This window comes from Euprymna scolopes, chromosome 16 (genome assembly GCF_053919585.1).
Source record: "Euprymna scolopes isolate OS-2025 chromosome 16, ASM5391958v1, whole genome shotgun sequence".
In the NCBI taxonomy this organism is placed as follows: Eukaryota; Metazoa; Mollusca; class Cephalopoda; order Sepiida; family Sepiolidae; genus Euprymna; species Euprymna scolopes.
This window is the reverse complement of record NC_136497.1, coordinates 51,876,585-51,901,756: the sequence shown is the minus strand read 5'-3', so window position 1 is coordinate 51,901,756 and position 25,172 is coordinate 51,876,585. Positions and strand designations below refer to the sequence as shown.

Sequence of the window (25,172 nt, the reverse complement as noted above, 5' to 3'; positions counted from 1 at the left end):
GTTGCATTAAACTGGGTAGCAGGTCAGTGTAACAATGTTCCACAGGCGGCAGTTCTGGGGGAAAAAAAAAGCTTTGTTTATGGAATCTGCATTTAGATTTAAGCCTCTAGAGAGTAGGGGAAATCATATATAGTGGTTGTAACTAGTCGAGTGTTTTTTTTTGTGAAAGTTTATCAAGGGAGGATCATGGATTGGAGTTCAGTCCAGCACTTTCCATAAAAATAGCAATAGATCAGAGACAGGCGCACAACGTATCTTCTGTGGGGAAGAGGTTGCAGGGTATTTATTTGCTCCCCCACCGAGCAAATTAGGCACAAGGCCGATTTTTAATGTGAGGAGTGAAGGGGAAATGGGGACCAACTCCCCGGGGAGTAGGGGAGCTGGATAGTGACAATTGGTATGAAGGGTTGCCCCTACATTGACCAAGGTCTTATATGTGGAGTCGCCCCCACATATGGTCTTTACTTGCAGTATCTGCCGGAACAGATACTACACTTTGAGGTATTTATTTGCTCCCCCACTGAGCAAATTAAGCATAAGGCCGATTTTTAAAGTGAGGAGTGAAGGGGAAATGGGGACCAACTCCCCAGGGAGTAGGGGAGCTGAATAGTGACAATTGGTATGAAGGGTTGCCCCTACATTGACCAAGGTCTTATATGTAGGGGAAACTCCACATATGGTCTTTGCTTGCAGTATCTGCCGGAACAGATACTACACTTTGAGATATTAAATCCTTTATTCATGTTAAAAATACATTAAAAATCAACAATGAACAAAAAACTTAGGCACATGGCCAACTCAAAAGGGGGGATTGTGGGTGTCGTTGGTCATCCTTGTCACTCCAGAACTAAGCAAAATCAAAAGTTTCTCCCAGCTAGTATCTTTCACCTTAATACCATATTCACCCTTTCATACTGGGAGACATCCTACTTAACTCCCAATTTTTAAAATATTTTTTATTGACGTGTAAAAACAAAAAATAAAAGATAACAATAAAAATGGTACAATAATTCATTGGTGTCGAGGGCGGGGGTGGGGAAGAGAGTGGGGTTTTAGTAGGACCCTCCCAACCCCGTCTAGTTGATAGACTGCCCGTTCCACTAGGTTTGTAAAAGGAACCTGGCTTCTGTGGGTCAGTCTCTAAGTGGGGATGCCCTCTAGATGGGGGTGAATGGAGAAAAGAAAATTTTGTTGGTAAGGAATGGGGGTTAGTTTGTATTTTTCTCTCCAAGATGAGTGAAATTTAGAGGAAGGGGTGAAAACAAAAATTGCAAGAAAGAGGGGGTGGGGATCTTGGAGGCTTCCTAATCAGGGAGGGATGGAACACACACTCAGCTAGCTGAGAGGCTATTTGTTAAATTTTACTTTACGGAACTGCGCGTTCCACACCTAGGTGGGGAACACGTATTCAAATTTGGCTCCTCTTCGTACACACAGACTTGCTACATGTATCCATTTTCTGTCAAATGCCACACGATGCAGCCTTCTTCTATCACATCTGATCTTCACCCGTAGTTGGTGCTTAAAGAAAGCAATCAGATCCTGATCAGAAAAAGACAACACCCCCCCGGCAACCTTGCAGATGTGACATCCAAATCACTATTCTCGCCACGGCCAGGATTGTAACATAGACCATTTGTCTTTCCCGGTCCCACGGTGGCCTCACATTGTCCACAACATTGGATACAGTAATTGGGCGAGGATGCTCAGGATCGATGCGAGCCGTCACCTCACTGACATATGACTAATCTTGTCGCCCAGGCCACGGAGGGCCAAGGACCAGTGGAAGGCAGTAACTGCTTTGGGAAAGAGGTTGCAGGGAAGAGAAAAAGGATATCACATACTAAGTTTTGAAGCCGGTTTTAAACTCTATCAAGGCAGGACAGATTTTTTCTTTTAACCTTATTCATGATATTATATTTTACTCTATTTTAATTTATTTATTTATGAACATAAAATTGATAACTTATTTTTTATTTTATTTTATTTTAATTTTATTTCTAAACATTTCCAGGAATATCTACCTTACACACGACTAAAATGCTAGTTTTATTTTGGTGTCTTTAACTGTTTTCCCCCACTATGAGGAGACTATATTATTAAAGGACAAAATTTTTTGTCAAATAATTGTCAATATTCATTGTCAATTTAAATAAAATGAACATCGTTTCTGAAACGAGCGTACAATTTTGTGGATTTTATTTGTTTTCCTTTTGAAACTGATTTTTAATTCAAAATTATGAATCGTTTTACTCAATATATTTATTTATTTCCAATATATTTATTTATTTCCATGGCAGGTGCTCGTCTGAACTCCAATCTCTGGTCCCCCCTCGCCAATCTTTCACGAAAAACACCCGTCTAGCTGAATCCACTGTGAGAAATTTCCCCCACTCTATATCTGTGCCTAAATCAAAACGCGGATTCCATGAACAAAGCTTCTTTCTTAGAACTGCACGCCTGTGGAACTCTGTTCCGTCTGCCTGCTTCCCTCCGGACTACAACTTGGATGTCTTCAAGTCCAATGTTAACAAATTCCTAATGAACCGCCCCCTTAAGTAAACACTTCAGCAAATCTCCACACTAACGTAATGTACTTGCAATAACCCTTATCCCTGAGTGGCTTCCGGGCCTTGATAAGTGGTGGTGATCACTGTAAAAAAAAAAAATATATATATATATATATATATATATATATATATATAAACTTTCTTGTAGTGTGGGAAGTGCATCTTTCTTAACATCTGGGTAGGCAGTTTCAGTGGCGAACACCACACGAGGCTGCAGTGGGATACATCTGAAGTAATTTTATTGACAAACCCTTTACTCATAGAACTAATATAAGGGAGTTTCAGATAAACTGGACACTTTGTAGCGTCTACCCCGAAACTAAAATTTGACAGGGACCTTTTGATGTGTCACCGTTTCCGGAGAGTTCCCATAAAGAGGAAAAACAAAAACATGTAGAACCAAATTTGAGTTGTCTCTTTTCCTCTTTTCTGCCAGAATCTCGATGAAGTGAGACGTGTTCTTCACTGCTGCATCTTTTTGCACGCGCTCTTACTACATCAAAAACACTACGGGAGAGTAGATAGTTCTCCCAAATGGAACAAAAATAATTCTCCTTATTTCTCCGCTCCACGTTCTACACAAACTGCCTTCACCAAAGAGCCATTTAATTCTTCACTTTTTCTCTTCAAATTTAACACAAAAAAATTTACCCAGTCAAGAAAGATTTCTTCGTTTCACTCTCCCCGACCAATTTACACTAAAAACAATATGAGTGTAACACATAGAAAAATGGCAAATAAATTTACACTTTCCTTTTTTATGTCAAGTCTGACTATTTATTTTTATTTATTTTTCTAAAAATTATTTTAAGGGAGCTGTCCGTCATTTTGTCTGGCAACACTAATACCACGCGGTGGCCGATGAATGGCGAGCAGCTCTCTTCAGCTTAGCCAGGCCAATGATAGGGTTGGTATTAAATTTAGCAAGAGCTTGGTAAATATGCTTAGAGATCATACCCTGAGGGAAACCATTTTTCGCAAGGATATCAGTTATCTTCTTCAATTCTTTATCAAGTTTGGTAGTCGAGCAAATCATGAGGGACGGTGGACTAAAGTCTTGATCAAACTGATTTTTCCCTTGCTAGGGGAAAAAGAATCCCAACTAATATACAGCCCTGTAAAAGTCGGTTTCCTGTATATAGTCATACTAAACCGATTCTCTGTCCTTTCTACAAGGGCGTCCAAAAAGGGTAAAGAGTCATTCTGCTCTTCCTCCATAGGGAACTTGAATGCAGAGTGTAGACTATTTAAATTCAGGAAAAGGTCACTTACTTCATGGTGAGATTTGAAAATGACAAAAGTGTCATCCACGTAACGTCAATAACAAAAGTGTCATCCACGTAACGCCAATAACAAAAGGGTTATCCACGTAACGCCAAGAACAAAAGTGTCATTCATGAAACGCCAATAACAAAAGTGTCATCCACGTAATGCGAACAACAAAAGTGTCATCCACGTAATGCCAATATTCTTCGAAACTCCGCGGATTAAGGACTATCCACTTATCTTGTGCTTCCTTTTTTAAAATTAAATATGTCTTTAACTCTTTTTCAAGATGTCTTTTAACATATTTTATTAATCATTTGTTCATATTATAAGCTCTATTTCCTTTTCGGTTTTATTGAGCTTTTTATATCTGGCTGAGTTTATTTTACTTGTAAATATTAACTCTTTAATATTTATAATATATTTTAAGTTTACCATTTTGATTACCTTAGTAAACTTATTGTAACTTTTATTTTATATATATATATATATATATATATATATATATATATATATATATATATATATATATATATATATATATATATTATTAAAAACAGAAAATGATAGTTCCTATTTCGGCATATATATATATGTATGTATCTTAAATGTACAGACACTAGTGTTTCATCCTTTCAGGAATCATCATTGCAGGGAGTCACGATTACAGCCAGTCGGGAGAGTCAAACCCAGCCACGATGCCATCTCTGACTCCATTAGCAAGGAACAAACCACACGGCCAATGTTAACCATCAGAAATACAGTTAAAATTATAACATTTATTATTAAATGAGAAATTGCTTTAGGTCATGGCATTTCAAAGCTAAATCCTCCCCATCAGAAGAGGGGAAAAATCAGTATTTGGTAAGGGTAAGGAAGACAACACCATTTTAAATACATTTAAGATACATACATACATATATATATATATATATATATATATATATATATATATATATATATATATATATATATATATATATATATATATATATATATATATATGCCGAAATAGGAACTATCATTTTCTGTTTTTAATAATATATATAGTGGATGAAACGCTCTATAACTAGCTCTACCTACGTATTGAGCACTTTTGAAATAAATACTTAAAGTTTACGCATAAATTTATACTTTCATATATTAATTTTATGTGAGTAAATGAAGTAGTTATAAAGTGGTAAAAAAATCGGAACTTTTGGAGATATCGGAATCAGAAAAATGTGTCCCTATTTTGCAAGCTGCATATGTCAGGGGGTGGCATTTTGAGAGGGTAAAAATAGAAAATAGAAAAAATAAATAAAAGCTAACAAAAAATTTGAAATTTTATACAGAAAAGATTGTAAAAAATTGGAACTTTTGGAGGTATCGGAATCGGAAAAATGTGTTCCTAATTTACAATTCCAAAACCGATTCTTTTTTAAATTTTCATTTAATTTTTCATTATTGGTACTAATGATAAATATTTATTGTTTTTAAATCATCACTAACACTAAAATCATAATAACATCAAAATACGATGAAAATTTATTTTATTTATAAAACAAAGTTTTAAAAAAAAGTTGCATAAATTCTCTATGTAACCTTTCAAAGAAAGCAACTGATTTACATGTTCCAAAAAATGTTGAAAAATTAAACAAAACATTTTTGTCAAGAAAAATACTTTCAAGCATCACTGATAATTAAATGATACAACGAAAAATTGACAACAGGAAATTACGTAATTTTGGAACATGCAGAAACATCAAGCAAGTACGGAATAAAAATTGACTGTAAACAGATTTTATGATCGTCATATCAGGGGATATATAATATTAAATGAGAACTAAGCGCTACACCTCAAATACTATTTAAGTGGCTTTCTATTTGATAGTTTAAATACTGCCGAATTTCTGTCAAGGAATAATTGATTTTTTCAAACTATTAACAAAATTTTATAATCACTGACGTATTTATGATTAAACCGAACTTTATTATGATGAATTACTTCTAGTAATAGGATTTTAATTATGTCTTTGGGTTTGCTTTACAATACAGAGAGATTCGAAAAAGTGGTAAAAATTCAAATATACAACAAAGAAATGTTCCCAATGACTATATAAGTTACTTTGCAACCTACCTGAATCATTTATTGGTGTTTTAAAGTAGTTTTAAACGCTCTTTATTCTACTTTAAATATGAACTTTTTAAGAGTCATAAGAATTCAAAAAGGCGAAACATACCCCCCCCCACTTCGTCTTCGTGAGGTAGGAGCGAGGAGCTTCGTTTTCAGATTTGTTTTCACGCACATGTTTGAAAACTGAACCGCTCAACAATAGAAAATAAAATCCTCAACAGAATGGAAAAGTGGTCAAAAACATGTATAACATTTAAAATAGAAAATAAAATGAAAGGCTCTTTCCCCGAAAGTTTCTTGTTTGGGGGGGGGGTAGTGACAGTCTCTCTCTCTCTTTCTCTCTCTCTCTCTCTCTCTCTCTATATATATATATATATATATATATATATATATTTAGGGTTAAGTATCTCAGAAAAATGATTTTATGGGGGGGGGATATCTCACCTTTTGTGGTACTAGTACGGAACAACACAAGAAGGTGCTTATGCAGAGAAATGCCGTACTATTTTAAAAAATAGAATTTTAAATCTTTTTAGAATATTTGCGTGAATTTTCAAAGAAGGTACCGTAATGAAAAGAATGAAGGAGAATGGTATGGCATTCCGTAAAAAGTGAAAAACAAAAGAAAAGAAAGCAAAAAAGTATAAAGACACGCTGTTGAAATTCATGGAAAAGATTCTATGACCGAAATAGCTGAAACGAAAGTCGAAAATCATGCCGAAACCGAAGATGAAGTTGATATTACTAACGTTGATACTATTACTTCGGAAATTTACATTGACAGTGTTGATACATCAAAAATTATCAACAATGATGATGCGCCTGGAGTTGAAGAATTGAAACGGCAATCACTAATTGGCACGAAAACATATGCTGCAACCGATTTTACAGTTGGTTTATGGCCAGTTGAGATTAATCGTAAAATTCGTGCTATGCTTGTTCGGTAGGGATCTGCCACTGTGTAGCACCTTGATCATGAATTCAACAAAGTAGTCCGACCAGGAACAAAAATAAAAGGCGACGTTAGAAAGCTAACTAAAAAATGGTTCTATCGAGAATTACTCAACGGTGAGAAAATTTTGAGAACATGGATGGTGTATTCTCCTTCCAGAGAAGCCTTATTTTGCTTCTGCTGCAGACTGTTTTCAACTGGACTCTCGAGTTTTTCTGCTGATGTGGGTTTTACGAATTGGTGGAAATTAAACCCAAAAGTATATGAACATGAAGCTAGCACATCTCATGCTCAAGCGTTTCTCAACTGGAAGGATCTAGAGATCCGACTTGCTGAAGGAAAGGTAGTTGACAAAGTAGAGCAACATCTTATTTAGAAGGAAACTAAGAAGTGGCGGGAAATTCTAGCTAGATTGCTGGACATCATCAGGTTTCTCGCCAAACAGAATCTGGCACTACGAGGTCACCGGGAAGACATCCATAATGATGAAAGAGATCAAGAAAACAAAGGGAATCTTTTAGAATTGGTAAATTTATTGGCCAAGTATGAACCTGTGCTCCGTGAACATTTGGTGAAAGTTAACCTGGAAAAGAAAATCGCTACTTCTTATGTCACCAGAAATTCCAAATGAATTTGTGAGCATTTTGGTAAAGCAGGTGAGAAAGAAAATCGTCAATCAGATCAAGGAAAGCAAATACTTTTGCATAATTTTTGATAGCACTCCAGATGTATCTCACAAGGACCAAATGAGTGAGGTGTTGCGCTACGTAAACATTGACGAAAATAAAGTGACAGCAGAGGAGTTGTTTCTTCACTTCATCGAGACAAAAGGTAAAAGTGCGGAGGACATTTCTAAACTGATTTTGAGAGAACTGGAGAATGATTGGATTCAGATTGGTGACTGTATTGGCCAGGCAATTGAAAATGCTACTATTATGGCAGGCCATTGATCGGGTGTGCAGAAACGAATCTCCGAAATCAACCCAAAAGCTCTATTTGTGCCATGCACTAACCATTCATTAAATCTGGCTTGTGTACATGCCACTTCTGTAGCGGTTCACTCTGTTATATCTTTCTTATTTTGCACACTGGATCGGTTATTCTCGTTCTTTTCTGCATCTACACATCGCTGGAACGTCTTGATTCAGTTGACTGGTCTAAGTATCAAGCGGACTGTGGAAACTAGATGGAGTAGTCGAGCTGTAAATGATGTGGTAAAAAAATTATTAGAAGTTGTCATTGCCCTGAAAGAGCTCACAGAAGAAGGAGAAAATGCAACTACAAGATCAGATGCATCTTTAATTCTCAACTCGGTATTGTCGTTTTCGTTTATTTTATTTCCGAGCCTTTGGAAAACTATTCTCCCAGAAATCAATGATGCCCAGAAGTATCTTCAAGAAAAGGGGCTGTATTTGCAACAAAGTTCCGTCAGGCTGACGGCATTGAGAGATTGCTTTCTTCAGAATAGAGAAAAGATGGTGGACATTGCAATAGACAAGTCAAAAACCTCTGCTCTGAAATGGGAATAAGCATGGAGCATTGTATCCGCAAAAAAAGAAACGAATGGGTGGTGAACGATTGACTGATGCAGCATTAGGGTTTGATACTGAGTTGAGACGGGAAATGCTGTCTGTCATAAACAGTTTGACTGAAGAAATATCTTGCAGATTTCAACAAGTTCACAATCTTGCAAGTAAATGCACTTTTACACTGTCAAATCTGCTTGATGATAATTATGATTATCAGCTTGGTGAAGTTGACGAAGATATAGAAAAAGATAAATTCTTTGCTGAAAGGAAGAGATTACAGTATTTTGTGAAAGTTTCAGGAAAAGACAAAATCAATGGACCTCTTGAACTTTTGAACTTTATACAGAGATACCATCTTTTTTTCCAATAAATGTATTTATGAATTGAAAATAAGGCTATAAATTTATTTTTTGTGAGAGAACTATCGCAAGGCATTAAGTCGGTTAAAAATTTACACACATACTTTTCGCTTTTTTTTTCAGCAAAGTTATCAATAACTCTATCAAAATTCACTCTATCAACAAGTTCCCTTTCTATGGAGGAGATTGCCCAGTCTGTAAGTCTTGTCTTGCTCATTTTTGATCGAAGGTAGTTCTTTATGAGCTTCAGTTTCGAGAAAGAGTGATCAAAGCTGGCAACTCTAATAGCACGGGTAAGGAAAATGCGCAGCAAGATCACAATATTACCGTGCTATACGCGTTGCCAGCTGTGAGCGCTCTTTAACAGGTTATCATATGTCAGCAGTGAGGAGGGGTGGCAAAACAGGTAATTATATGCCAGCGGGGTGGGGGAACAGGTAATCATATGTCAGCAGGGGGGGGGGACATGTAATTATATGCCAGCGAGGGGGGCCAAACAGGTAATTATATGTCGGGGGGAGGAAACAGGTAATTAAATGCCCTCGGGAGTGGGGGGGGGGGCAAAAACTGATGCTATGCCAATGTCTGTAGGTATTTAAAAATTATTATAGAAATAATTATATATATATATATATATATATATATATATATATAATATAAAGCTGCACGCCTCTGTGTGTGTGTGTGTGTGTGTGTGTGTGTGTGTGTGTGTGTCTGGTCACGAATAGGCGCCTATATGGTTGACTATTTTTAAAAACTGATTATATATGATGATAGATGTATTGAGGATCAAGAATGGGTATGTTTGATCTAGCAGAACGGTGGTTCATAAAAATTGTGGGGTTTTCGTTCGCGCCTGGCCCCCATAGTATGGAAATAAAAAATGAAAAAAAAAACGTTTACAAGGGTTTTTGATATAGATGTACATAAGAATACTGTGATAAGTATGTTTCCACTTAAATAGGGATGGTATAATAAAATTGTGAGGTCTGCGTTCACGCCTGTACTCCATGGAAATATGGCACAAACTTTAATAAAGACTTTTCATATCTATTTGCGTAAGCATACTTTGATAATTATGTTTCAGTTTGAAGAAATATGATATAATAAAATTATTGGGTGTTCGTTCGCACCTGACCTCCATAGAATGTAAATATGTCACAAAGTTTAACAAGGTTTTTTAAAAGGGGTGAGGGTCCACAATAACACCTTAACTTTAATCCTAATTCACGTTAGCTTTTATTTATTTATTTTTTTTTAGTTGAATCATATTGTGTCGAATAAATTCACCTCATAAATTCACATTCTTTTTAAAGTGAAAGCCAAAATAAAAAGTCGGAACTTTAGACCATTCTCGACACAAATTTTGCATAACTCCTTTTTTTTCCTTCTCCACTTGCACGTGGCACTCTTTCGAAAATAGATAAATAGATAAATAATAAAAAATAAGAACGTTATTGCTATCGTGTCAAAAGAAGGAAAAAATCCTGCTCACGTGATTACGTGTCTTTTTAAAAACATTTACATCACCTTTTTATTTTTATTTATATATCTGTTTAAGCTTTTTTTGTCAACGTACTAGAAGGAATTCAGTTGATTACAACCCTTTCTGTGTGTTCTTTACATTACAATAGTACAGCCCTGAATCTGACGGTGCAATACTACACCGTTCAATCCTGTAAAACTGAAACGAAGCTGTTCTGCTTGAAAAGGGTGCCATTTTCTTCTTATTCATATTTATAGCGATTCTTTGCTTAAAAAAACTAAAGTAATTACGTGTTTACTTTTTTAATATCCCATTATGCTCTTTCGGATTATTTTACTAAAGTAAATAAAGCGTCATTATTTTTCAAAACTGTTTTTGTTTCTTTGTTTTTCGATATTTCGTCGATATTATTTAGTAAGAGTGTTTAGCAGAAAAGCCAACAAACGACTACCCGAAAAAATAAATATACAAGAAATAAATGTTACCATAGTCAATAAAACTTCAGTTCATGTTTTTTTTAATGGTTTTTAATGCTCTTTACTTGAAATAATTTCAGCGAATCGAAATTAAAACGAAATTTGAGGCGATAACTACTTAAATGAATTTTTATATAAACTACACATGCAATAATCGAATATTCCTCAAGCACAAAATAACGGAAAACATTAAAATATGTTTATAAATATTCCTTACGTTGACGGAACTCTCTTAAAGTGTTAACACAGAATGCTCAGGCGCCCTTTCTTCAACTTGAAAACGGGGCCCTCCATTTCAAAGTCGCTGCCATTTTGATTTTTTTTTTAACCGGTTCGTGAATTGAAAAAAAAATTTTTTTACAAACTACTTAAAAATACAAACCAATAAACTTTTCTACCATAAAATAACTTTTATTGACTATGGCAACATTTATTTCTTGTATATTTATATTATTATATATATAACATTTTCTCTCTGTAAGGAAACATCATTTTGTTGGTCACTCTTGGCTACGAATGGAAACAAAGTTGATATAAAAAAATATATTTTCGCGAAAATTATCTTTACTTTCATCATATGTTGCTTAGGGTAAAATTTTTGAGTATCAAAACCTATCTCTTTACAACCCCCTCCTTTTCATAACCTATCATACTTTCATCAATCACAGTCCATTTTCTGTAGGCTGTTTTTGAACCCAGCCAATGACGGGTACTTCTGCTAGTGTATATATATATATATATATATATATATATATATATATATATATATATATATATATATATATATATATAAACAAAATTAAGTGTTTACTCAGTGTCTGTAAAAAACCTTAAAACAACTTACCTTGTTGCATATATTGTGAAATGATGAGCCATAGTGTTTCTTTCAACCTGTGGTCATCTCTTGTGGGCGTGTTGGGTGTGTTCTGGATAATGTCCGGCTTGAGTTTGTTAATAACGCTGAGCACAATGCCGATCAGAAGGATGACACTAACCAAAGAGGCCCACACCTGTGCACTGAACGGCCGGATTACACGAAAGGAATCTTCCGACGAAGGAGGCCCTCTCTTTACTAGAACGCCTCGTTTCTCTTCAGCATACGGCATGGTAAAATCAACAATCTCTTCACGTTTTTTAGTCATCGTGAAGGGACCGACAGAAAAATCCACTTCCTGTGGAGGAGAAAATAAAGAAACAATAAATAAATAAAGCATTGGAAAAAAAAAAACAAAAAAAAAACGGAAAATTAATTTTTTAAAGTTATATTTATAGTAATTTGTATACAGTGGCGCTAAAAAGAAAGTTCGCACTTGTCATTTTTTCAACAGCTACGCAATGATAAAATTTTAAATCTGGAAGAACTTTGGACAAAAATTAAAGAGAAGTGGGATGCTTTTTCACTGGAGTATTGCCGCAGACTAATTCAAGAAATGCCTAAAAGATTACGGGCTGCCAAATTGCAGAAGGGCTGTGTTACTAAATATTCATTGTGTTCCTGTTGTATGTGTTTCATTAATGTTCGAAAATTACATTTAAATAACAATTTTCTGCTGTGCGGAGTTTCTTCTTGCTTTCTCGATTTGATTTTTTTTAAATTGACGTGAACACCGGAATATTTCAATTAAAAGTCAAACATGAACAGGTAAAATTATAGAGGAATAAATAGCGAATCAAATGAGTTATAGATTGTTTAAACAGTTACATTCAATTTTTGCTTAAATTTGCGGTTTTTGAAAAAATAACAAGCGCGAACTTTTTTTTTGGCGCCCCTATATATATATATATATATATATATATATATATATATATATATATATATATAAGTGAAAGTGTCTCTGTGTGTGTCTGTGTATCTGTGTGTCCGTGTGTCTGTGTACATTTCCCTACGTAATAAATCTGTCAATTTTCAGTCTACAGACTTGAAATTTGATATACAGGGTACTGAGATTTGGGAAAATCGATGTGATCGGTTTTTGGCCAGAAATTTGACGATTAAGGGGTCAAAGTTCAACGATTTGACCTTTGAGAACTCTACCAAACTCCTCCGACAATTTTGAGTCTGCGTACTTGAAATTTTAGATATAGGTTCCTTGGACATGGATCTAAATAACTTGATTTGAGCCCAAAACAATAAATTTTAAGGGGTCATAATAAGGGTCAAAGTTTTAGCTACCAATATATAAATGTATGTATGTATGTCTGTTTGCATGTCTGCCTTAAACTTTCAATAGAGGCGACGGATTTTACCAAGATCAGTATCATTTTAAAGTTCGATCTTTCATACGACAAATATCGAAAAATTGGCTAAAAACATTAATATCTTTATTAATGGGGAGGGTTCACTTTTTTGGCCGATATTTTTGAAGTTATCCTCTCCTTTAGATTGTCTAGCCTTAATTTTAAAAAATGTGGCTTCCGGTTTGGCGGTGGTCGTAACAGAATAAACGTTAGGTTTTACCCCGTTCTTTTCCTCCTTTGCGGTACAGGTTCGAGCCTGCCTTCCTACTACCACTTTTTTTTTTTTTTGCTCAACATACACATCCAAACACCGGGGCAACGCCGGGTGCCCATGCTAGTATATATATAAAAGTGAACATGTCTGTCTGTCTGTCTTTCAGTCTGTGTACATTTTCCTTCGACATAACTCTGTTAATTTTCAGACTACAGACTCGAAATTTGATATACAGGGTACTGGGATTTGGGAAAATCTATGTTATCAGTTTTCGGCTAAAAATTCGGCTATTAAGGGGTCAAAGTTCAACGATTTAACCTTTGAGAACTCTACCAAACTCCTCCGACAATTGGGAATCTAAACACTTGAAATTTTAGATATAGGTTCCTTGGACATGGATTTTAATATATATATTTATATATTTTTTTTTTATATATATTTATATATATTTTTTATATAGGTTCCTTGGACATGGATTTTAATAATACAATTTGAGCCCAAAACAATAAATTTTAAGGGGTCATAACAGGGGTCAAAGTTTTAAAAAAATTGACCTCTGCGGTCTCTACCAAATAACTCAGACAATTTCTGGTCTAAACATTTGAAATTGACATAAAGGGTATTCAGAGATAGGGCAAGCTTTTTAGTCAGTTTGGGTCGAAATTTTTTAGTTATCAATATATAAATGTATGTATGTATGTTTGCATGAGTGCCTAAAACTTTTGCCAGAGGCGACGAATTTTATCAAGATCAGTATCGTTTTAAAATTGGCTAAAAACATTAATATCTTCACCTTCAACTGGGAACTTTTCTACAGGGGGGGGGGCGCTTTTATCGCCGATATTTTCGAAAGTCATCCTCTCCTTTAGATTTAGCCTTAATTTAAAAATATTCACTTCCGGTTTGGCGGTGGTCGTAACAGCAAAGACGTCAGATTTTTTCCCCCGTTCTTTTCCTCCTTTGAGGTATGGGTTCGAGCTTGCCTTCCTACTAACACTTTTTTTTTTTGCTTTTTTTTTTTTTTTGCTCAACACACACATCGAAACACCCGGGCAACGCCGGGATGAAATGCTAGTATATCTATAAAAGTGTGTGTGTGTGTGTGTGTGTGTGTGTGTGTGTGTGTGTGTGTGTGCCTGTCTGTCTGTGTGTCTGTGTACAGTTCCCTATGAAATAAATCTGTCAATTTTCAGTCTACAGACTCGAAATTTGATATACAGGGTACTGAGATTTGGGAACATCGATGTGATCGGCCTTCGGCCAGAAATTTGGCTGTTAAGGGGTCAAAGTTCAACGATTTGACCTTTGAGAACTCTACCAAATTCTTCCGACAAATTTTGGTCTAAACACTTGAAATTTTAGATATAGGTTCCTTGGGCATGGATCTAACTTAATAACTTGATTTGAGCTCAAAACAATAAATGTTAAGGGGTCATAATAGGGGTCGAATTAAAAAAAATTAACCGTTTTTTTCTTTGCTCAACATACACCTCCAAATACCCGGGCACCGCCGGACTAGTATATATATATATATATATATATATATATATATATATATATATATATATATATATATATATATATATATATATATATTAAACATTTGAATTATACTGAGTGCATTGCTAATAATTTTGATTGCGGTAAATATTTTCGTTCTTAGCAAAAAAATGACGTCAACGATAAATAATAATGGCATTGCGATCAGTATTATTCAAATGCTTAATAAAATTATGTACCCATAAAAATTATATATATATATATATATATATATATATATATATATATATATATATATATATATATATATATATATACAACTACTTCATTTACTCACATAAAATATAAAATAGCAATAAAGTATAAATTTATACGTAAACTTTAAGTATTTACTTCAAAAGTGCTCAATACGTAGGTAGAACTAGTTAATAATTTATAAAATATGTATGGCGATTAAGCTACACTGAATATTCTGCATTTCATCCACTCTAGGATTCTTCAGGCTTAATCGCCATATATATTTTATAAATTACTATATATATATATATATATATATATATATATATATATATATATATGTGTGTGCGTGTGTGTGTGTGTGTGTGTGTGTGTGTGTGTGTGTGTGTGTATGTATATATACATGATTTTTATGGGTACATAATTTATATATATACACGTACAAGCTTCACTACACTGACATAACAATATTTCGATCTGTAGTTATGAATAATAAATAAGATTTCTTTGGGCAAAATGTCTGTATTTTCATTTAGGTGTCCATATTGAAAAATAACACACACACACATATATAGTTCAAGCATACTGATAACTTGAATTAAAAATCAACATTTTTTTTCAAAAGTGCTGAATACATTGTGTAAGGTTTTTATAAATAAAATTATATAAACATTGTAGGACTGTATGTAGATCGATTAATAATAGAGTCCTGATGACATGGAAATGTCGAAACCTTGATCAATCTATTGCAGACTCCTTACAAGGTATATATATATATATGTATACGTTTTATCCCAACGAAATATTCAGTGCTGACATAACTGTTCAAATCGGTAGCATGATTGTTATGGGGTTAAATGGTAATAAGAACGAAGGAACACAGGGGTTTTAGGAACAAAACATATATTCACATACATCACAGGCAAAGTGAGTTGAGTATATCCATTCCGCAACGGTAGGACGTTTGCACACGTCCAGCTTGGTCGCGTGCCAATCTCAGACTGCCAGGCACCGGTACTCGATACCGGAAGTGACATCACTAGAGGACGTCATGAGATAGTCCATTAATCCCATGGAGGGGCGTCTCCAACAATGATTTTAAACACTGGAACATGAGTCACCCTTAACTAAATTCCGAACACTCTAACCGATTAAGCCAATTCGAATCGTTATGTTAAATAGATCCAATTGATGTCATATATATGACAGTAATAGTCATCCGCCTTTACAGTGTTCAATAAATCATGTAGATAAGAACTTGCATTATATATATATATATATATATATATATATATATATATATATATATATATAACGTGTTAATGTTCTTAGTAAATGGAGTCAAACGTGGCTTTATAGCTGAATTTGAATCTCCCCACCAGTAGCAATCATCACTTCCTGCATTGATGATTGTGAAAGCACGAAACACTGGTATATATATATATATATATATATATATATATATATATATATATATATATATATATATATATATATATATATATATCACTGAAGTTTAGCGAAGTTGAGCCTGGTTAATACTAAATGAGTGATAATTTGGGAATACAAGGTGTTGTATGTTGGCGGACGACCGCACTTTCCTGCAAAACACTGCAATAACTAGGTTCATGATCTATCCTGACAAGGATATATATGCAACTGGGACCGCTTGTGAATTTAATATTCCTTAGAAACTTCCTCTTTTAAAGAAAGCTGCCTCCATCTGATGAGAGCGAATGCTATGCAAGGTAGCAGGTATCTACCATTTGTTGTTCCTGCATACGAATTTTTAGAAAATGGCACAAACGTATGAAACACTGTATATTAGCATGCATGTGTGTGTGCGCGTGTACATGTGCGCATAGATCTTACGTGGCGCATAGTCATTCCCATCAATCCATTCCAGGATCCATTTGCTTGTTGTGTTCCCGATGCACGATCCAAAGATCGAGTCAAGTTGTATCTGTTCGAAAAACAAATAAAAATGAACAAAAGGATTAAAAAATAAAAGGATAAAAGATTATTTACGTTTTTAAAACTTTTATTTCTCTTATATGATGTATGCTACAAACCTCAGAAATACATATGCATATATAAACATTATAATAAATATATATATATATCATATATATTATTTATTTATTTATTTATGTGGAAATATTCTTTATTTACTTATATTTCATTTCTATATATACTAATCCTTATTTAAGAAGCTCAATGTAATTGCAGAACATATCATGAATGAATAACAAAATTTTATATTCCAAATTTCATAATATTGACCATCTTACAATTTATTCCTTTAATTCAGTTGACATTTACAATTCTCGACAATATCTGTTTCGTAGCACAAAATCATTAAAAATTATATCAATCAGTGAATCTATTTTACCCTTAACTCACCAGAAGAAATAGCAACAATCAATCCACCAAAAGGGAAAAAAAGCGTTTGGACACGATTAAAAAATCCGAAAATTGAAAGAGAAGCAACAAATATCTTATAGTTTGTCTACATTACGCTATTTTGTACTGTTCAGAATACTGTAATGGAACAACAAAAACAATTCCAACGACAATTAAAATGTTAAAATGTGTTTGACTCATAATGGGGGATAGATATTTGATTGGTGTCCAGCACACCAAAGTGTGACACAAGGTCAAGAAAGTGGAGAATAGGCAAGCTCCCCTAAAGGAGGGATACTTTTGCTTCAACATAAATTACTCGTCTAAAATTATGACAACATTTTAATAGATGTTAATAATAAAGTAAATAAAAAATTTAAAATGGCCGATCTTGGACAATTGTCATGGTTCCGCGATATAAAGTTTACCTGTGAAAATGAAACTATAACAATGAACCAATCACGATACATTGAAAAAATTCTGCTCAAGTTCGGAATGCAAGATTGCAAACCTCGTACAACTCCCGTTGTTCCGTGGATATAAATAAAAATATAGAGACTAAAACTAAATTAATAGACGAGTGATTATACAGTGAAATTATTTGAAGTCTAATCTATTTGATGACTCGCATTAGGCCTGATATATGTTATACTGTAACAAAGCTATCTCAAAACTTATCAAAACCGACAATTAAGGACCTTACCCACGCAAAACAAGTCCTTCGTTATCTAAAAGGAACCAAGGAACAATCTTTAATATTTAAAAAGTCGACATATCCTCTAAATTTAGAAGGATTTTCAGATTCAGATTGGGGTAACTCTGAGGATAGAAAATGTATAACGGGATACTGTTTTAGACTGTCAAAGACTGGACCTATGATCTCCTGGAGAACTAAAAAAACAACAAATTGTTGCCCTTTCTGCTTGTGAAGCAGAATTTGTTGCCCTTACCCATTCGGCACAGAAGGCAATTTTTCTAAGCACCCTTCTAAAATCTATTTTAAAACCGGATCTAAGTAAAAAAACAAAAAACTATAGTAATTCATTGTGGCAACCAGAGTAGTATCTTATTAGCAAATAATTCTATGATTCATCAAAGGTCGAAGCATATTGATATCAGATATCATTTCATAAAGTATAAAATAAGTAAAAAAATCTATTACTTTTAGTTGTGTAACATCCGAGAATAATATAGCCGACATTTTCACTAAACCTATAAAAAGGATAAAAATTAAAACATTTTATAGCCGAACTTTTTGAAATCTAATCATAAATAAATCTATTTTCAGAAACTCAAAAAGAGAAGCATGAGAAGTCGAAATCGTACAACAGGAAAAAAAAAAATGAATAAATAATAATAGATTGTAAATTGTCCCGGGCACGACGTTAAACTGCGACTATTTTTAGCTTACTAACCAAATAAACCAAGTAATACCTAACAAAATGTTTCCAGTTTTTGTTAAACAAAAACAACAAAAATGTATATTTGTATGTATTTGTGTGTGTTGTATATATATATATATATATATATATATATATATATATATATATATATATATATATATATTTATATATATATATATTTATATATACATATATATTTATATATAAATATATAAATATATATATATATATATATATATTTATATATATATATATATATATATTTATATATACATATATATTTATATATAAATATATAAATATATATATATATATATTTGAATAGGATTATACCTGTATGTATTTGTTTGTATGTATATATATTTGAAAAGTGTGTATATGTGTATTTTTATGTGTATTAAACAAACAAACAAAAACTTAATGTGATTTAAAAAAACAAATGGCTTCTTTTTGCGCACATTATTCAAATATATTGATATTTTCTTTTGACCAATGAGAATAAAGACAAATCCCTCCCCCCACAAAAAAACAAAAACAAAAACGAAGAAATAAAACAAAACAAAAAAGTTTAGGCTGATACTGGTCATGGCCGCCAGTAAACAGCACTGACTGCCATGCATGGACAGTAACAGTCGTAAAGGCAAGTAACTGCCCTAAAGCAACACTAATCCCCAGTAACCACTAGCGCCAACAATGACAGCTAGGGACGGTTCCTTTCTCCGTGTCCTTCTGTAGCAGTGTGGTTCTGCCTTTTGTCATCCAGTCAGGTACGCTTGCTTCCTGTATACATCTTCTCAGGTTTTGGGCTAGCCTTTCGTGTAAGGTTGTGAATTTTTTGAACCAGTATGTATGTATCCCGTCGTGCCCTGGTGCTCTCCAGTTTGCCATTTTTCCTATATTTTTCTTTAGGGTTTCATTGTTGATTTCATTCACTGTTCCTTCTTCTATTTGTTCTAACTCTTCTTTTATGTCTTTCAGACATTCGGCATTTCTATTGTGATCTCGTCGCTCTTCCCATATTTTACTCCAGTAGAGTTTTGTTTCTGTTGGATTTGGTTGTTCTGTTTTTGTTTTTCCTCCGTTCACATTTTGGTAGAATTGGCTTTCATTAGTTTCAAATGTTCTGTTTTGTTTGCATTGTTCAGATTTATATCTATATCGTCTCAATCTCGCTTCTTTTTACTTTTATTTTTTGGTCCAGTTTTCATGTTTCTTGTTTAGCCTGTCCCTGTCAGTTACATTTCCAATGTTCCGTTTTCTCCACATTGCTTTCTTCCTGTTGATCTTTTTGGCTTCTTTTTTATGTTTGTGTATTTGGGTTTCTAGTCTTATTTCCAATCCAAGTTTTGTTGGTCCGCTTGTCCCCGGTTGTTTTTCTGATTTGAGATTCATACTTACCATTTTGGTGCCCGCGTAAATTAGGTTGTTTAAGTCTGTGATTGTATTTGTTGGGATATGTGGGAGGAGCTTGTTAACCTTCTTTGTTTCTGTTTTTAGTTTCTTCTGCTCTTGGTTCCTTAACGATGGGAGCTTTGTTTTTTCCTCGTTCATCAGCTGTATTATTTTATTTACTTCATTCTCTGTTAGTTCTGTTTCATTGTTCTCGGTTTCCACGTTTGTGGACTTCGTTCTTTATTGGTCGTCGGCTTTTGGTGTTTTTACTTGTGGGGCTTCAACTTGTGGCGTTGCTCTACGTGCGGTTCTGTTGGAGGATGCTTTTTGTTCAGTTTCATCATTTATTTTTCGCTGTATTTCTGTTAGTTCTAGTTTAGAGAGCCAGCCTTTCTTGAGTATCAGTCTTGCTTAGTCCGCAATTCTTTGTTCTGTCGTATGGTAGTCACTGGATAGGTCCCATAGTTCTTTCATTCGTTTCCGATAACCTCCATATCTATATTTAGGATGACTTCTATGGTAGCATTCCATTACGAGTCTATTCTCTTTTGCTGTCCATTTCTTTCTTCGGATTTTTTCCTTCTAATGGTTATCATGGCTGTGTTGTGTTTGTTCGGTATCTTTTTGTTCCCTGAAATTAGAGGTTATACTTACCTGTTCAGCGTCCATGTTATTTGAGTTTCTGTAATTAGGAAGTTGGCCAACATTCGCAGGATGACGACCGGGTCCCCCATGCTGGCTACCGAAGGAGCACCTGCCGATCATGACACCCAGATCTTTCTTCTGGGTCCCACGGTTTGGATTATTTGTAATTGACATTTTTCATATTTTGGTGTTTGTGGCAACACCGAGCCCAGAGTTGTTTTACCTGTGGTTCTGCTGCAGGGATAGTGTAACGCTCCCATGTATACAGGAGGTATCGTGCACTATCACACATACATATGGGACATGAACAAAAAATATATATATATAAAAACAAATAAATAAAAATAAATAAAAAATAAAAAATAAAAATATGAAATAAAATAAAATTATTATTATTATTATTATTATTACTATTATTATTATTATTATTATTATTATTATTATTTCTAATAGTTACATTTTTGTCTTTTGTGTTAGTTTTATTTTTTTCATGTTACTCACTTTTTTATTATTTATTTTGTTATTATTGTTTTTATTGCTCTTATTTAATAATTTGTTATCATGTGCTAAAGCACGTAAATTTTCACAGCAACTGTTTGAAATTCCATATATTTTAATTTCAAAGTGATGCTTTTTATTTGAAGTTTATCGTTTTAAATTTGAAGTTGATCTTTTAAAAATTTTAAATTGATCTTTTTGATTTAAAGTTGATCTTTTTAAAATTTTAAGTTGATCATCTTTATTTTAAGTTAATCTTTTTGATTTTGCATTGATCGTTTTGGATTTGAACTGCAGGTTGAAGTTAAGATTGTTTAGTTTTTTTCACGAAGTTGATATTTTCTTAATTTCATGATTAACTGTTCGATGTGATGAAAAAATAGTGAAAGAAGTTGTGAATATACAGACAACATTTCTCTCGCATGCATTTCTAATAGAATACACGATTGTGAACTTTTCAAAGGAGAACAAAATAAATAAAAATTGAAAAATGAATAAAATACAAACTTGAAGTTGAGTTCCTTGCTGAGTTCATCTAAAATTATAATGCAAAGTCCTGTATAATTGCCATCATTAATCATTGTATAAGGCTCAACCTGGAAAACATCGGTTTATTTAGATTTCTTTTAAAAACGTCAATAAACAAAGTTTACAAATAAATGGAAATTATTCAAATATAAATTAAAGAGATAGAGAGAAAGAGAGAGAGAGGGAGAGAGAGAGACAGACAGACAGACAGACAGACAGACAGAGAGAATAAACTGGAGAAAGGGAAAAGTTACAAAATATTAAAAAAAACAAAACCATGGAGTAAAGTAATATTTGGCTTGTTTTATTGAGTAGAAGATTTGTAGAGGTGAAGCAGTGGTATACTTGAAACTTATTTATACGGATAAATATTAGAAGGAGATGCTGAGAGAGGTTATGCAGATATGAGAGAGAGAGAGAGAGAGAGAGAGAGAGAGAGAGAGAGAGAGAGAGAGAGAGAGAGAGAGAGAGAGAGAGAGATGGGGTGTTAAAGAAGGAGACATAATGTTTACCAGGAAGATGCCGACTTTGAATGTAATCCCTCCAAATCCAATTTCTTTGTTGGGGAAAAAGTCACCAAATATTTTCAGGCGGGATTCTCGATTCCAAGAAGCGACTTTCATTTCAATCGCATGAGCGATACCATTCTGAACCATAAGGAAGACACTGCTCATCTCATAGTCTGTGTTCGAACTAAAACCATCATTGTCAAATGCCGTTGGTATGAAAAGACCTGTGGAATTTATCTAGAAATTAATAGAATATAAAATGTTTCTTGGTAATTATGCATATTAAAAATATAAGGAAGTTTGTGAGCTTGTAAATATTATACTTATTCTCTCTCTCTCTCTCTCTCTCTCTCTCTCTCTCTCTCTCACTCTCTCTCTCTCTCTCTCTCTCTATATATATATATATATATATATATATAATTATTTTATAGTTACAAAAATATATATAACCATTTAACAACACAGAATTTTTTGTATTTCATCTTCATAAGGATTAGTCAGAGAGAGAGAGAGAGAGAGAGAGAGAGAGAGAGAGAGAGAGAGAGAGAGAGAGAGAGAGAGTAAACTTCATCATGAATTAAAGTTACCAGGTATTTTTTATATATACACGTGGTGTTATGGTTTTTAGCTAGTCAATCAAAATCTTTGTTATTCCTAACCATGTTTTTCTTAGCCAATCGCCGGGCTTTTCTCAGACAAAAGTTCAGCTGACTTCTATTCTAACATTCTTTATTTAGTTTTGGAGAGTGGTGTTTCATCCTTTTTATGAATTAAAAGGTGACCTTGTTTTAACTTGTGCGTGCTTAGAGTATGTTTTCTCATATCTTATTTGTATTTTAGGTATTATATTAGTTTAATGTTTTTTAGTTTAGGTTCTTTAAAGTTTAGGATTTCGAATTTCTCAGACATAATCTACACGTACTGTCTTGTCAAACTATTTTCCACTCAATTATTGGCGAGCGTCTGATTTCTTTGAGCTTCGATTAATGGATCGCTAGTGCTGTTTTCATCTGCCATTTTTTTTTTTTTTTTTTGTTATTGAATGTGCTTTTTAGTCATAATATCTGGCTTTAAAATCTAGGGAAGTCATACCTATATAATATTTCTTGCTATTCGAGTTTTTTTTGTAAAATATTGTGACTTGGTAAACTATGTTTTTCGTTGAGCATTTACTTCGTGTGGATAGAGTGCACGAGTTCTGCAGTTGGAACTTTTCTGTTCATTATTAGCTTTATTGTTTCTATCAGAATGATTACTATTAGGGTTTATGTTATTACTATATCTAGTGATTATATTTTCGTCCTACTTTGTCATATTTTATTGTTGCTACATGAGCCACTTTTCTTACTCATTTTATTACTACTATTTTCTCCAATGCTCCCATTTAGTATTTTGTTATTTGCTCCAATTATCATCTTTAAGTTATTGCAGCAACTGTATAACAGTTTTAGGTGATTTTTATTGAAAATTTTATGTAAGGGACTGGTGACAGGAAAATGATTTTCAATAAGATAAAGGAATGTTTTTTGCTAAGTTTACTTTTTAACATCTGATTATACGGTGGAGTATACCAAATTATATTTTTTTCCTTCAACTTTTAATTTTATTATAAGTATTGGTATCCTGTTGCTCATATTCAATTTCAATATTATTATTTTTAGAGCTGTGTTGTAAATGTTGTTGACATACATTTTCATTGTTAGAATTATTGCTAAGTCTACTTTCGATGGAGTTAGGAATCTGTTTTATGATTGAGAGATGATGATTAGATTTGGAGTTTATATATATTATATTAGCGTCATTTTTTAAACTATGGCTCATAAGTATTTTCATTTAAGTTTAGAGTGACATCTAAAAAAATTAGTAATTTTATGTTAGCCAATACGTTTACTCTCAAGCATAATTTTTTCATTTTCCTTAAATTTTTTCCCTTTACTTTGTTAGAGCCCCTTATTATAGCTAACCCATCATCTTTATATAGGCCAATATCTGTTTTATCAAATATATTTTTGAGGATATATAAAATGAATAGCCTTATAAGATCTGATATCTCTGCAGAGTCCAGGGCACCCATTTTATCTTTATCCATTGATCGTTATCAATTAAAACTAAACTGTATTATTCGCAACCTTGGAACTACTATTCTCATCTTAAGTGTTATTTTCACAACGATTCATGGTACAGTGGTTAGAGTACTTTGAAAAATCAATTGTAAAAGCGATATTTTCTTGAAAGTTGAAGGTTCAATTCTCAGTGTGGACGACTAAAATATACAATTGCGAATTACTTAGGACCTCTATCCAGTCGTGGCTGACAAAATGAGAGTAGGCTACCCCTGTGAAATAAATAAAGAGTTTCGTTCGAAATTCCATCCAAATTCCCAAGTTTGACAGAAACATTCCCGAGTTCAACAAGATACACTTGAAGAAGGTTAGAGGTTACATCAACCAAACGTGAAAATAACACTCAAGATGAGAACAGTAGTCCAAAGATTCCAAATAATACCAATAACCAATTCTCATCTCAAAAATTCAGAAACGTAAAAGTAATCTACATTTTTTAATGATGTGGATTTCATCCTTGGATATATATCTTGGCATATATATCTTGGTATATATATCTTGGTATAGATCTTGGCAAACTCCAGGGTTGTGTTGAAGAGGTCTTCTGATATTGATGGCTAGAAGTCCATGATGTCAAATTGTGAGAAGGTGCATTTGTTTTTGTTTTCGATATTATTAAACCAAATCGTTGCTTTGGCAGTATTGACTCACTGGTTTAATTCTAGCTCTTTTTATTTGCTTGTTTTTTTGTTTTTTTGTTTTTTTTTTTCTAGAAAGTATCGTTTTAC

The 25,172-nt window shown here is 33.4% G+C and overlaps 1 protein-coding gene across 1 annotated transcript in view; it reads right to left on the bottom strand.

Annotated features, from left to right (window-relative positions):
* The window catches only part of LOC145296174 (glutamate receptor ionotropic, delta-2-like), a 74,614-nt gene that overhangs the window by 14,227 nt on the left and 35,215 nt on the right, over nt 1-25,172 (bottom strand). The window contains exons 8-11 of the mRNA XM_080142383.1: nt 22,325-22,558; nt 21,792-21,880; nt 16,816-16,906; nt 11,599-11,926 (exon numbers count right to left, since the gene is read on the bottom strand). Coding sequence (XP_079998509.1) covers nt 11,599-11,926; nt 16,816-16,906; nt 21,792-21,880; nt 22,325-22,558 — 742 coding nt within the window. The remainder of the gene's footprint in view (nt 1-11,598; nt 11,927-16,815; nt 16,907-21,791; nt 21,881-22,324; nt 22,559-25,172) is intronic.